This window comes from Nerophis lumbriciformis, linkage group LG20, assembly GCF_033978685.3.
Source record: "Nerophis lumbriciformis linkage group LG20, RoL_Nlum_v2.1, whole genome shotgun sequence".
In the NCBI taxonomy this organism is placed as follows: Eukaryota; Metazoa; Chordata; class Actinopteri; order Syngnathiformes; family Syngnathidae; genus Nerophis; species Nerophis lumbriciformis.
Genome location: NC_084567.2, coordinates 24,490,346 through 24,504,527, shown reverse-complemented (window position 1 = coordinate 24,504,527; position 14,182 = coordinate 24,490,346). Strand labels below are relative to the sequence as shown.

Here is a 14,182-nt window from a genome sequence, read left to right as displayed (position 1 = left end):
CATGGCTGCAACACGTGCCAAAGTAGTTGGGAAAGGGCAGACACACTAACCCCTCTTCCACCGTGCTGCCCGTATATATATATATATATATATATATATATATATATATATATATATATATATATATATATATATGTGTATATATATGTATATATGTGATTAATCTTAAAATCAAATTTTTTTTACACCCCTACTCGTCATGTTTGCCCAGAAAATTTCTAGAAACAAGCCCAGCCCATTCGCTCACTTTGTTGTCTGCAGAAGCCATCATCAAGTCATCCTTGAGCTGCTGGCTGCAGTGCTGACATGTGCACTCAAAGTGGAAACACTCCTTCAGCTTCTTTTTGCGCTCGGCTGACAGGTTGAGGAAGTCCACGTAGCTAACAGTCAACTCCTTACCCTCGGGGATTTTTTCTAAAGCTCGCAGCTCAATCCTGACAAAGAAAGAACAATAACTATTTATTAGTTTTAAAGTGGGAATTTTAACACAAGTAAAAAAAGCAGATATTATAGATAGATGTGATCTTACAGTACATATATGTAGAGTCGCCCCCCTATCCCTTTAAAAACAGTTGTTACGAAATTTAAAATAAAAGTTACAAAATGTTGAAACATAGCATGCAGGGTACCTCAAATTAAGAGCGTTTTGAAATGAGAGCTGTCTTTTGGCTAATTGTTTTGCCTCAAAGGGGAACTGCACTTTTTTTGGAATTTTGCCTATCATTCACAATAATTATGAAAGACATGACGACAGGTAGATTAAAAAAAAAAGCATTCTGACTAGAGATGTCCTATAATGGCTTTTTTGCCGATATCCGATATTCCGATATTGTCCAACTCTTAATTACCGATTCCGATATCAACCGATACCGATATATACAGTCATGGAATTAACACATTATTATGCCTAATTTTGTTGTGATGCCCCACTGGATGTATTAAACAATGTAATACGGTTTTCCAAAATAAATCAACTCAAGTTATGGAAAAAAATGCCAATATGGCAATGCCATATTTACTATTGAAGTCACAAAATGCATTATTTTTTTTAACATGCCTCAAAACAGCAGCTTGGAATTTGAGACATGCTCTCCCTGAGAGAGCATGAGGAGGTTGAGGTGGGCAGGGTTGGGGGGCGGGGTTGAGGTGGTACCACTCCGTACAGCGGCGTTATAGTCATAAATGTTACTTTTTGAAACTGATACCGATCATTTCCGATATCACATTTTAAAGCAATTGTTGGCCGATACGGCAGTCCGATTTTATCGAACATCTCTAATTCTAACTCGTAAATAAAGTCTGCTTACAGCAGAGAAAATGGGAGGTCCTCTATTGCGCCCATAAAACCTAATAAAAAACATCCAAAAACTGCCAACAATACTCCATTTACATTTTGTGACTTAAATGTTAACCAAGTATTAGTGAAATTGTTATTATAAGCACTACCGCAGACTATTTATCGCGGCGCCGTGATCACAAACTTGTGTGCAAATGTTGACATGATCGTCTGACCAGCTGCTTCCTTGTTTCCTTGCTTGCGGAATACTTCGTAACCCCACCCACTACAGAAACGCTGGTATCAAGGAATACAAAACGGATGCATAAAATAAAATAAAGCGGGAAGTGGAAATGACCAATGTACTGTAAATACCGACAGTGTCACGGTAAGGTATGACATAATGTTGTGACGATCTGTCACATTCACGTTGGTGTTGTGTTTCCTTGGTTGGTGTTTATTTCCTGACAGCGCTCTTATTTTGGTTCCATTTCCTGCTTGGCTCCCTAAGTGCTGTTTCCCCTCACCTGCTGCTGATTGGCAGCCTGGCCACATCTGTTTTCAATCATCTGGCTGTTATTTATGCCTGCCTCGCCCTCCAGTCAGGGCTCGATGATTGTTTGCTGTCTTCTGTTATCCTGGTTTCCTAGTATCTTGTTTCCTGTGTTCTGGTTCCTGGTTCCTGTTTTCCCTGCATTTTGACATTAAAGTCATGTTTTCCTAGCTGCGCTACGCCTGCCATCTCACCACCAACAGCAAATTGTGACAAATGTAATAATAATAATAATAATGGATTAGATTTTATATCGCGCTTTTCTATAATTAGATACTCAAAGCACTCACAGAGAAGTGGGAACCCATCATTCATTCACACCTAGTGGTGGTAAGCTACATTTGTAGCCACAGCTGCCCTGGGGTAGACTGACGGAAGCGATGCTGCCAGTTTGCGCCTACGGCCCCTCCAACCACCACCTATCCTTCATTCATCATTCATTCACCAGTGTGAGCGGCACCGGGGGCAAGGGTGAAGTGTCCTGCCCAAGGACACAACGGCAGCGATTTGGATGTCAAGAGGGAGGGAGCGAATCTGCAACCCTGAGGTTTCTGGCACGACCGCTCTACCCACTACGCCATACCGCCCCTAATGTACAGCATGTACCTTGGAGAATGGACTTCGACGTTATAGCATTTCTATATTTTCATGGATAAATGTCGGCTGCTTAGATATTATTTTAAGATTCTTGGTTGATGTTAGACTCATTCTGTTTCAGTATGGTGCAGACAAATAATGATACGATAAGCGAAGTGAACGTGCTCATAGCAACCGAAGCTAACCAGCTACAACATAAATTGATTGAATTGATTAACGTGGATCCCGACTTAAACAAATTTAAAAACTTATTCGGGTGTTACCATTTAGTGATCAATTGTACGAAATATGTACTGTACTGTGCAATCTACTAATAAAAGTTTCAATCAATCAATCAACGTTAGCTCTAGTGTTGCTTTGTAACTTGAAGACCACAGAGCTCAAACTGCGGGATTTTGACAGATTCAAAGGGTTTCTGATCACATATGTAATCACAACGACAGGCTGACACCTACAACTCGAATATGTGTTGAAATAAACAAGTTATAAGTGCCGTAAGCCGCTAAAGTTAAACAGAGTTAACCGCTGGTTGGTGGTTGCTTAGCAACAAGGAGTAAACACAACACAAAGAGCAGAACTTTCAGCTTGGGACTTCTGGGATCCAACGGAACACGATAATCAGACAATGATGGAAAACATTGGCTCTAGTTGGCAACAGACTACAACCAGATCAAATGGGTGTTGCCTCAACAGAGCAACAAGTGGTTAACTTTCTGCTATCAAAGGAAATTGATGTCGATATGAACACCATTGTCAAGCACATTCCACTGTATAGAAGAAACAACAATACCACACCAGTCTCTATTGTAAGCTCATCAACAAGATATTCAAGATCGCACTACTGAAACATGGAAAGACGGTGAAGGTTAAATTGCAGAGTTTTTTTTAGGAATGTTTGAAAGGACAGTGTTGTATGTGGGTGATAGGTGGTGTCGCAAACCACCACCTCTGTTCAGGGATGTTTTTTCAACGTTGACAAAGATGGCTTCCCTCACTCCTTTTTCGTATCGTCCATCCTGCCTGTCCAGAATGTGTACATTTTTTGTTCTCAAAGGAGAGCTGTTTCTCCCTGAGGTGCATGCAGGTAGACAGTCGTGGCTTGAAGAGTTTGCCCGTCTATGCAGTGCCATGCGTCGGCTTAGTGGTTGTTTTGTTTCCCCAATATACGAATCAGTGCATTCATCATTACACTGGATAGCATACACCAGATTGTTCTTGTGGGTATGGGGTGTCCGGTCTTTAGGATGCACTACTCTCTGTCTCAGGGTTTTGATTGATTGATTGAAACTTTTATTAGTAGATTGCACAGTGAAGTACATATTCCGTACAATTGACCACTAAATGGTAACACCCGAATAAGTTTTTCAACTTGTTTAAGTCGGGGTCCACTTAAATTGATTCATGATACAGATATATACTATTTTCATAATACAGTCATCACACAAGATAATCATCACAATATATAAATTGAATTATTCACATTATTTACAATCCGGGGTGTGGGATATGGAGGGGGCGGGGGTTAAGTTTGGTTGTTATCAACACTTCAGTCATCAACAATTGCATCATCAGAGAAATTGACATTGGAACAGTGTAGGTCTGACTTGGTACATATGTACAGCAAGTATTGGACATAGAGAGAGAGATAAGAAATTATAAGAAAAAGTGACTACATTTGATTGTTTACATTTGATTATTTACAATCCGGGGAGGTATGATGAGGAAGGGAGGGTGTTAGTTTAGGGTTGAAGTTGCCTGGAGGTGTTCTTTTAGTGCGGTTTTGAAGGAGGATAGAGATGACCTTTCTTTTACACCTGTTGGGAGTGCATTCCACATTGATGTGGCATAGAAAGAGAATGAGTTAAGACCTTTGTTAGATCGGAATCTGGGTTTAACGTGGTTAGTAGAGCTCCCCCTAGTGTTGTGGTTATGGCGGTTAAGGAAGTAGTTTGACATGTACTTTGGTATCAGGGAGGTGTAGCGGATTTTATAGACAAGGCTCAGTGCAAGTTGTTTAACTCTGTCCTCCACCCTGAGCCAGCCCACTTTGGAGAAGTGGGTAGGAGTGAGGTGTGATCTGGGGTGGAGGTCTAGAAGTAATCTGACTAGCTTGTTCTGGGATGTTTGGAGTCTAGATTTGAGGGTTTTGGAGGTGCTAGGGTACCAGGAGGTGCATGCGTAATCGAAAAAGGGTTGAACGAGAGTTCCCGCCAGAATCTTCATGCTTTTGTTGACCAGAGAGGAGATTCTATAGAGAAATCTCGTTCGTTGGTTGACCTTTCTGATTACCTTGGTTGCCATTTTATCACAGGAAAGATTAGCCTCTAGAATGGAACCTAGGTAGGTGACCTCATCCTTCATGGCGATAACAATGTCACCCACTTTTATAGTGAAGTCACTGACTTTCTTAAGGTTGATGTGGGACCCAAACAGGATGGATTCCGTTTTACCCAAGTGTATGGATAGCTTGTTGTCAGCGAGCCAGGTGCAAATTCTACAGAGTTCAGCACTGAGGATTTTCTCCATCTGTGACTTGTCCTTGCCGGATACCAGCAGGGCCGAGTCATCCGCAAACAAAAACAATTCACAGTCGCATGCTGATGACATGTCGTTTATGTATATTAGGAACAGTAAAGGCCCTAATATACTGCCTTGGAGGACTCCACAGCTTACTGAGAGGGGGGGACAGGGTGCCGTTCAACGCTAACAGTTGGCAACAGAGTAGAACCAGATCAAATGGGTGTTGCCTCAACAGAGCAACACGTGGTTAACTTTCTGCAGTCAAAGGAAATTGATGTTGATATTAACACCATGGTCAAGCACATTCCACTGTATAGAAGAAACAACAATACCACACCAGTCTCTATGGTTTGAAGTGTACTTGGAATTGTGTTGGTTAAAAATTATTCTGAGATTCTGAGAACGCTATAACGTAGAAGTCCACTCTCTAAGGTACATGCTGTACATTATTATTACATTATGTCATACCTTACCGTGACACTGTCGGTATTTACAGTACTTTGGTACTTCGCGTTTCTTTTTTTTTTATGCATCCATCTTGCATTTCCTAGATACCAGCGTTCCTGTAGTGGGCGAGGTTACAAAGAATTCTGCAGCTTTTCCACATCACTCTTTGCCTATTTAGTCTCCCCAGTTTCAGCTAGCCTGCACCGGGTTATATTGAGTCTTCTGGAAAACTTCACACCATGCTGCCCTTTGTTCGCCTGTATCCCGTTTGTATTTTTGTGTCTCCAGTTCTGCATTTTAGATCCGGGGGCCACATGGAGAAAAATCTACTCCCAAGTGGGCTGGGCTGGTAAAATCACGGCACGATAACTTAAAAATAAAGACAACTTCAGATTGTTTTCTTTGTTTAAAAATAGAACAGGCACATTCTGAAAATGTACAAATCATAATGTTGTTGTTTTGGGTTTTAGTAAACTTATGTGTTGCGGTTAATAGTTATTTATACTTTCTGAATAAATTATGTGATGATGTTCATCAGCCAACTCATTGGTTTTAATTTTCAATCTATCGAGATAAAAAAATAATATCAAAATCAAATTATAGGATGTTATTTACTGTATGTAATTTGCCCATTTTCCTCAACTGGTGCACTAACATGTGGTTAAGTAGTTTTACATATGTAGCATAATCTACACAGATACAAAGAATTGGTATTGCGACATCAAGTGGACACATTTAGAACAGCAGTTTCTTTCATTCAAAAATGTTCTGCTCATTTTTATACTTGGCAAACACATCCCGCGGACGGGTAAAACCTGTTCGCGGGCCTGATCTGGCCCGCGGGCCATATGTTTGACACCCCTGGTTTAGCTGCAGCTACCTTTTAGTTTAGACTGTTTTTGCTCAGGGATCCCTTTGTTGCCCTTTTGCTGCACTGCTACTCTAGTTTGCCACATGTTAAAGTACCAATGATTGTCACACACACACTAGGTGTGGTGAAATTTGTCCTTTGCATTTGACTAATCCCTTTGTTCACCCCCTGGGATGTGAGGGCAGCAGTGAGCAGCAGTGGTGGTCGCGCCCGGGAATCATTTTGGTGATTTAACCCCCAATTCCAACCCTTGATGCTGAGTGCCAAGCAGGGAAGTAATGGGTCCCATTTTTATAGTCTTTGGTATGACTCGGCCGGGGTTTGAACTCCCGACCTACTGATCTCAAGGCGGACACTCTAACCACAATGCCACTGAGCAGGTTGTGCTGCTGAACAAGTTTGCAACAAAGACTGTCTATCTCACCTCTATTGGATATGCATCTTGGGATCCAGTATAACTAGAAGCACACAGCCTGACAACATTAAAATAGAATAGAATAAAACAGAATAGAAAGTACTTTATTGATCCCTAGGGGAAATTCAGCTTATTACTTCATAAAACAACTGTAGATGTTAGTAATACATCCTATTGTATTGGTTGTAGGGTTGTCCCAATACAAATATTTGGGTACCGGTACCAAAATATATTTTTCGATACTTTTCACAATAAATGAGACCACATGAATGTCATTATTGGCTTTATTTTAACGGAAAATCGTATGATATATTAACCATATGTTTCTAATTGCAATCAAAGAACAATGTCATTAAGTATTCAGTAAACATACTAGACAACTTTTAGTAGTAAGTAAGCAAACGGGTTACAAAGGCTACTAATATGTCTGCTGACGTATGCAGTCGCATTTTGTGTCAGTTTCCATTCTATTATTTTGCCAAAATTATGAGAGACATGTGGGAGAAAATTCATTATTAATCTACTTGTTCATTTACTGTTAAAATCTGCTTACTTTATGTTTTACCATGTTCTATCTACACTTCTGTTGAAATTGAATAAACACTTATTCTTCTGTTGTTTGATACATTACATAAGTTTTGGGTGATACTACAAATGTTGGTATCAATCCCATACCAAGTAGTTACAAGGTCATACATTGGTCATATTTAAAGTTCTCCTGTGTCCAAGGACGTATTTCCTGGGTTTATAAACAATTAAAAAAGACAAAAGATTTTGCGATACGAAAAATACCAATGTAATCATTGTAGTATCGACTACACGCTCTCGTACTTGGTATCGTTACAGATAATGTCTGTGTAGATCCACTTCTGGCATTTGTTTGCATTGAGGAGCGCTAGCTTGATGTTAGCTGTTAGCTAGTGTATCCTCCTATGGTGTGTAGTGATTATTCCTTGTCCTGCAGGGATGATACTTGTAAGAAACATACTTTGTTTGTCACCATGGAGACGAGCAGAGCCGGCCCAAGGCATAAGCGTACTAAGCGCTTGCTTAGGGCCCCGCGGCCACCAGGGGGCCCCCAAAAGCAATTAACAAAAAATTAGTATTTTTTATTTTTTGCATATACGAGTCTGACTGATGATTTCTAAATGATCAAAGATATATTATTGTACAAAAACACAATTTTAGGTCAACACAGTGCTGCTGCTGATCTAGGCCTAGTGATTCTTCCTGCCTCTCTTTAAATGTAAAGTTGCCTCTGCTGCACCTGTGACGTTTGCCGCCTGCCGTGCAATGCCAGTGCGCACTGGGCATCAAAAGCGCACATAGAGGCAAAACAATGTCACAAAAAAGGACATATCCTTCAGGTGCAGAAAAAAGGAAGAAGAAGAAAGTGGAAGAGGAGAAAAAAATGCCATGATAAAGGTATGTTTGCATGACTTGGTAATAAAAAGTTTATCAAAGAGATTTGTAGCTGTAATTAGCTTTAGCTAGGTGACGTTAGCTAGCTAGCAATATGTTTTTAGCATCAGGTTACTAGTGAGATATGTTGTTTGCACAAATTGTTTGCAGCAAAGCACGGTAATTTATGTGAGTAAAATAAACATTATTTTTTTACATCAACTCATAAGTTATGTGAAACTTCCCCAGGAGCATTGTTAGAATACTTTGGAGGCACAGAATCAGCCCAGAGCCAGTCCACATCCTCAGGCTCAACTGTGAGTGATGAATCAGGTGAGGAAAAGACTGTCACCATACAGTATACATTTAATTTCTTAGTATAAACATTACACCTGAAGGGAAATTAATATAGTCAAAGTATCTCATTAATGTGTGCCTGTATGTATGTATTTCATCATAGGTCCATCTCCATCCTCTACAGTGCTCTCTCACACACCTCCATCCTCTGTGCCCACTGTCCCCTCTATGTCTGAAACCACAGCTGATTTTATCTAGAAAGTTAACTGCAAAACACCCTTTATAATTACTCATTGTACTGCAGAACATTCTGAGATTAATAATTATGTCCAACAGTGCAATTTAATGATCTTATAGGTCCTTCTTTTTTAGTCATTGTCTTTCTTTGGTCACTTCCTCAGCAACTTCCACCACAACGTCCCCTTCACACCATGGACCATCATCAGCTCCACCAGTTGACCCAGCTGAGTGGCCTTCTTTCCTCTCAGATTCAGACAGGACTGAGCAGGTGATCAGAGGACCACTGTCTATTAAGGAGAACTTTTCATTCCCCAAACGGCATGATGGCCGAAGTTTTCATTATCATTATACCTACAGACAGCTAGTCAATGGGGAACAAGTCAAGCGTAGCTGGCTGACTTATTCAAGAAGTAAAGATGCAGTCTATTGCTTTTGCTGCAAATTATTTTCCAAAAAGTCCTTAAAACTGGCAGCCGAGGGACAGCGGGATTGGGTCAACATAGGTGCACTGCTGAAACAGCATGAAAACAGTGAAGATCATTGTAGCAACATGGTGAAATGGAAGGAATTTGCCTTGCGTCTTTCAAAGGGGAAAACTATTGATGAATTTAACTTCAGTAGACTGCGCTCTCTTTGTACAAAGTAAACATTAAATATGAACAATTAACTAAAAATATAAACTAGTAATTAAAGACTAATATGTACAAGACTGATGAGACAAGATGACACTTTTACTGTAAATACAAAGCTTTATCACTTGGACTGTTCAACCCCAGGCCACTCTTGTAGCTGAATGTTTTCTACATTTTAAGATTAGGAACCATATGTGGCACTCTGGACATCATTCGTTCATTCATAGGTATTATTTATGTTCTTAACTGGGCCACCCCCATATCTTTATAAATGACATGTCATTTGTAAAGACATGCCAGGCTGACAATAGGATAATGTAAACAACACTGCCAGAGCCGCAATGAGTTTATAGTAGGTGTGTGAATGATCAACAATCAATATTATTGGCAGAAATAGAGGGCCCCAAAATCAAATTTTGCTTAGGGCCCCATGGAGGCTTGGGCCGGCACTGGAGACGAGGATTAGTGATTTAGAAGTAGCTAAAACACTGCCGAACGTTAACCGCTTGCTGCTATAGCTGTATTAAAGCACGGCGCTTCAGTGTTTGTAGCTTTAATTTTATCGTCAGTTTTAAGCCAAAATGCGTCCATAGGATAGGATTAACTTTTATTTATCCCACAATGAGGAATTTACGTTGTGGCAGTGCAGGTTTTTACATACAGTAACAGAAGTAAAGCTTAATGAAAAACAAAAATATTGTAATAAATACTACATATTGCTCACTAATATGTATAGATAGAGCGTGGGTCAGCAACCCGCGGCTCTTTAGTGTCGCCCCAGTGGCTCCTTGGAGCAATTTTTAAAAAGGATTGAAAGTGGAAAAAGATGGGGGTTAATACAAACAAACGCAACAGTTTGTTTACATGTAAAATCTTCCAGTCCTTCTTTGTCTCACTTTGTCCACCAAACGTTTTATACTGTGTGTGAATGCACAAAGGTGAGCTTTGTTGATGTTATTGACTTGTTGGAGTGCTAATCAGGCATTTTTGGTCAGAGCATGACTGCAAGCTAATCAATGCTAACATGCTATTTTGGCTAGCTGTATGTACATACTGCATCATTATGCCTCATGTGTAGGTATATTTGAGCTGATTTAATATCCTTTACTTTTATCCTCTTTGTACAAACCCCGTTTCCATATGAGTTGGGAAATTGTGTTAGATGTAAATATAAACGGAATACAATGATTTGCAAATCATTTTCAACCCATATTCAGTTGAATATGCTACAAAGACAACATACTTGATGCTCAAACTGATAAACATTTTTTTTTTGCAAGTAATCATTAACTTTAGAATTTGATGCCAGCAACACGTGACAAAGAAGTTGGGAAAGGTGGCAATAAATACTGATAAAGTTGAGGAATGCTCATCAAACACTTATTTGGAACATCCCACAGGTGAACAGGCAAATTGGGAACAGGTGGGTGCCATGATTGGGTATAAAAGTAGATTCCATGAAATGCTCAGTCATTCACAAACAAGGATGGAGCAAGGGTCACCACTTTGTCAACAAATGCATGAGCAAATTGTTGAACAGTTTAAGAAAAACCTTTCTCAACCAGCTATTGCAAGGAATTTAGGGATTTCACCATCTACGGTCCGTAATATCATCAAAGGGTTCAGAGAATCTGGAGAAATCATTGCACGTATGCAGCTAAGCCTGTGACCTTCGATCCCTCAGGCTGTACTGCATCAACAAGCGACATCAGTGTGTAAATGAATTCACCACATGGGCTCAGGAACACTTCAGAAACCCACTGTCAGTAACTACAGTTGGTCGCTACATCTGTAAGTGCAAGTTAAAACTCTCCTATGCAAGGCGAAAACCGTTTATCAACAACACCCAGAAACGCAGTTGGCTTCGCTGGGCCTGAGCTCATCTAAGATGGACTGATACAAAGTGGAAAAGCGTTCTGTGGTCTGACGAGTCCACATTTCAAATTGTTTTTGGAAACTGTAGACGTCGTGTCCTCCGGACCAAAGAGGAAAAGAAGCATCCGGATTGTTATAGGCGCAAAGTTGAAAAGCCAGTATCTGTGATGGTATGGGGGTGTATTAGTTCCCAAGACATGGGTAACTTACACATCTGTGAAGGCGCCATTAATAAACGTTTGGGAACTGAGGAGACACATTTTTTTAGCTTCTCAGGTGGAATTCTTTCCCATTCTTGCTTGATGTACAGCTTACGTTGTTCAACAGTCCGGGGGTCTCCGTTGTGGTATTTTAGGCTTCATAATGCGGCACACATTTTCAATGGGAGACAGGTCTGGACTACAGGCAGGCCAGTCTAGTATCCGCACTCTTTTACTATGAAGCCACGTTGATGTAACACGTGGCTTGGCATTGTCTTGCTGAAATAAGCAGGGGCGTCCATGGTAACGTTGCTTGGATGGCAACATATGTTGCTCCAAAACCTGTATGTACCTTTCAGCATTAATGGTGCCTTCACAGATGTGTAAGTTACCCGTGTCTTGGGTACTAATACACCCCCATACCATCACATATGCTGGCTTTTCAACTTTGCGCCCGTAACAATCCGGATAGTTATTTTCCTTTCTTTTCGAAGGTCATGGGCTTAGCTGCTTACGTGCAGTGATTTCTCCAGATCCTCTGAACCCTTTGATGATATTACAGACCGTAGATGGTGAAATCCCTAAATTCCTTGCAATAACTAGTTGAGAAAGGTTTTTCTTAAACTGTTCAACAATTTGCTCACGCATTTGTTGACAAAGTGGTGACCCTTGTCCCATCCTTGTTTGTGAATGACTGAGCATTTTTTGGGAAGCTGTTTTTATACCCAATCATGGCACCCACCTGTTCCCAATTAGCCTGCACACCTGTGGGATGTTCCAAATAAGTGTTTGATGAGCATTCCTCAACTTTATCAGTATTTATTGCCACCTTTCCCAAATTCTTTTTCACGTGTTGCTGGCATCAATTTCTAAAGTTAATGATTATTTGCAAACAAAAAAAAGTTTATCAGTTTGAACATCAAATATGTTGTCTTTGTAGCATATTCAACTGAATATGGGTTGAAAATGATTTGCAAATCATTGTATTCCGTTTATATTTACATCTAACACAAATTCCCAACTCATATGGAAACAGAGTTTGTAAAATGTTGTTGTTTTGTGTGGAAAAGCACCAATTAATTTGATTTCAATTAATTTCAATGAGATTAATTTATTTGAGACACTCGTGCTCCGTCAGAGAATCAATTAAGCTCGTAAATTGAGGTACTACTGCACCTGTAATCTATCAAATCAGATAATGCATCCAAATACCTTTAATTTGTTACTGAACTCTCTTCCCTTACTTTAGTATTAAGGAAGTAAACCTTCATGGTGAGTTATCACGGTGGTGCTCATTATTGTTTCACCAGTCTTATGTCGTGATCCTTCTGTTTGAACTGGTTGAATTTGAGCTTCACTTTTTTGACCACCCACCAATGTTATGATTAAATCTGCATATATATTTGATGTCAAATTGAAGGGGAAAGTTTAACACAGGGGTCCCCAAACTTTTTGACTCGGGTATAGCCGAGGTTTCTGTGGTTTATCCGTTATACAGTGCTCAATACCGGGGTAGAGCGGAATATACGTTAGGTCAGGAAAAAAAAGAGGCTATTTCATCCCTACAAGCCTGTTTGTCGAGCAGGGCAACCTGTGAAACAGGCTTGTAGGGATGAAATAACCTCTGTATGTATATATGTATATATTCCTCGCGCACTAATTGACTGAAAGAGCGCGCACTTTGCCGATGATGTCACAATATTGATGGGAAAATGCATTTTTAGACAATATGATTTGCCTGAGCAGCTAGGAGACACCGAGAGTAAAAAGCGGTAAAAAATGGGATTAGAAAGGACAGATTTGGGAAAAAAAAATATAAAAAAGAAATTACAAAAATATAAATATTTTTTTTTAAATCTTGGGACTTTCCGCGGGCAGTAGTTTGGGAGCCCCTGGTTTAACAAACTGGATAGACTAGCATTCAAAGTATAAAAATACATACAACCAGCGGTGAAGCCTCTATTTCAGTGGTTCTTAACCTTGTTGGAGGTACCGAACCCCACCAGTTTCATATGCGCATTCATCAAACCCGAACCGTAATCATAAAATGATGTTATTATATTAAAGAAATACTAATAAAGGTATATTTTACAAACAGAAAGTTACAGGAATGTACACATGATCCCATGTTTACATCTCATTGTGCCACATTTGAATGTTTTAGTGGGAACTAAATGCGATATCTGAAAGGGGTACACATTATTTCCAAAGTAGGACCCCCCACCCAGACATATAATACTAGTACACAGCTCATGAAAAACAATATGTTATAGTCATTGTAAGTGGGCCAAAACACTTATATTAGAAAATAATCTCATGGAAATGACTGCTGTCATTTGATTACAATAATAAAACATTTACCTTGTTATTTAGTCAGGTTTGGGACAGGTGTGCTGCAGGTCTGACGTCGCTCACATGTGCTCCACTGAATGCCCAAGGAGTTTTTGCGTTTGCTCACGCATATGTAAAATTAGAGGGAACATTGTTTGCGGGTATCCATAATACGCAGACAGGGATACGTTTTTATTTACACGATGAGTCGGGCGTGTCTTTACCTCCGCGGCGGAGGCTCTGCCGAATCCCTGAGGCCGACTCACCGAACCCATAGGGTTTGATCGAACCCAGGTTAAGAACCACTGCTCTATTTTCATGCTGTCACTTTGCTTCAGTCTGGCAGAAGCTAGCCATTTATCTAGTTAGCGTTATTCGCCTAGCATCTGGTCTGCGAACTCCAAGTGTGACTTTTTACCCCAGTGACATTTTGTTTGAAATAAAAAAGAAGCAATGGGGTTAGATCAAATGTGTTTTTGTAGCTACGCACTAGTAGCTATCGTATCGACAGAGTATGTGCTAATTTA

General features: G+C 40.1%; 1 protein-coding gene across 1 annotated transcript in view; it reads right to left on the bottom strand.

Moving 5' to 3' along the window:
• The window catches only part of LOC133619561 (histone-lysine N-methyltransferase Smyd1-like), a 48,202-nt gene that overhangs the window by 10,253 nt on the left and 23,767 nt on the right, over positions 1–14,182 (bottom strand). Inside the window, exon 6 of the mRNA XM_061980659.1 lies at positions 248–434. Within this exon, the coding sequence (XP_061836643.1) occupies positions 248–434 (187 nt within the window). The remainder of the gene's footprint in view (positions 1–247; positions 435–14,182) is intronic.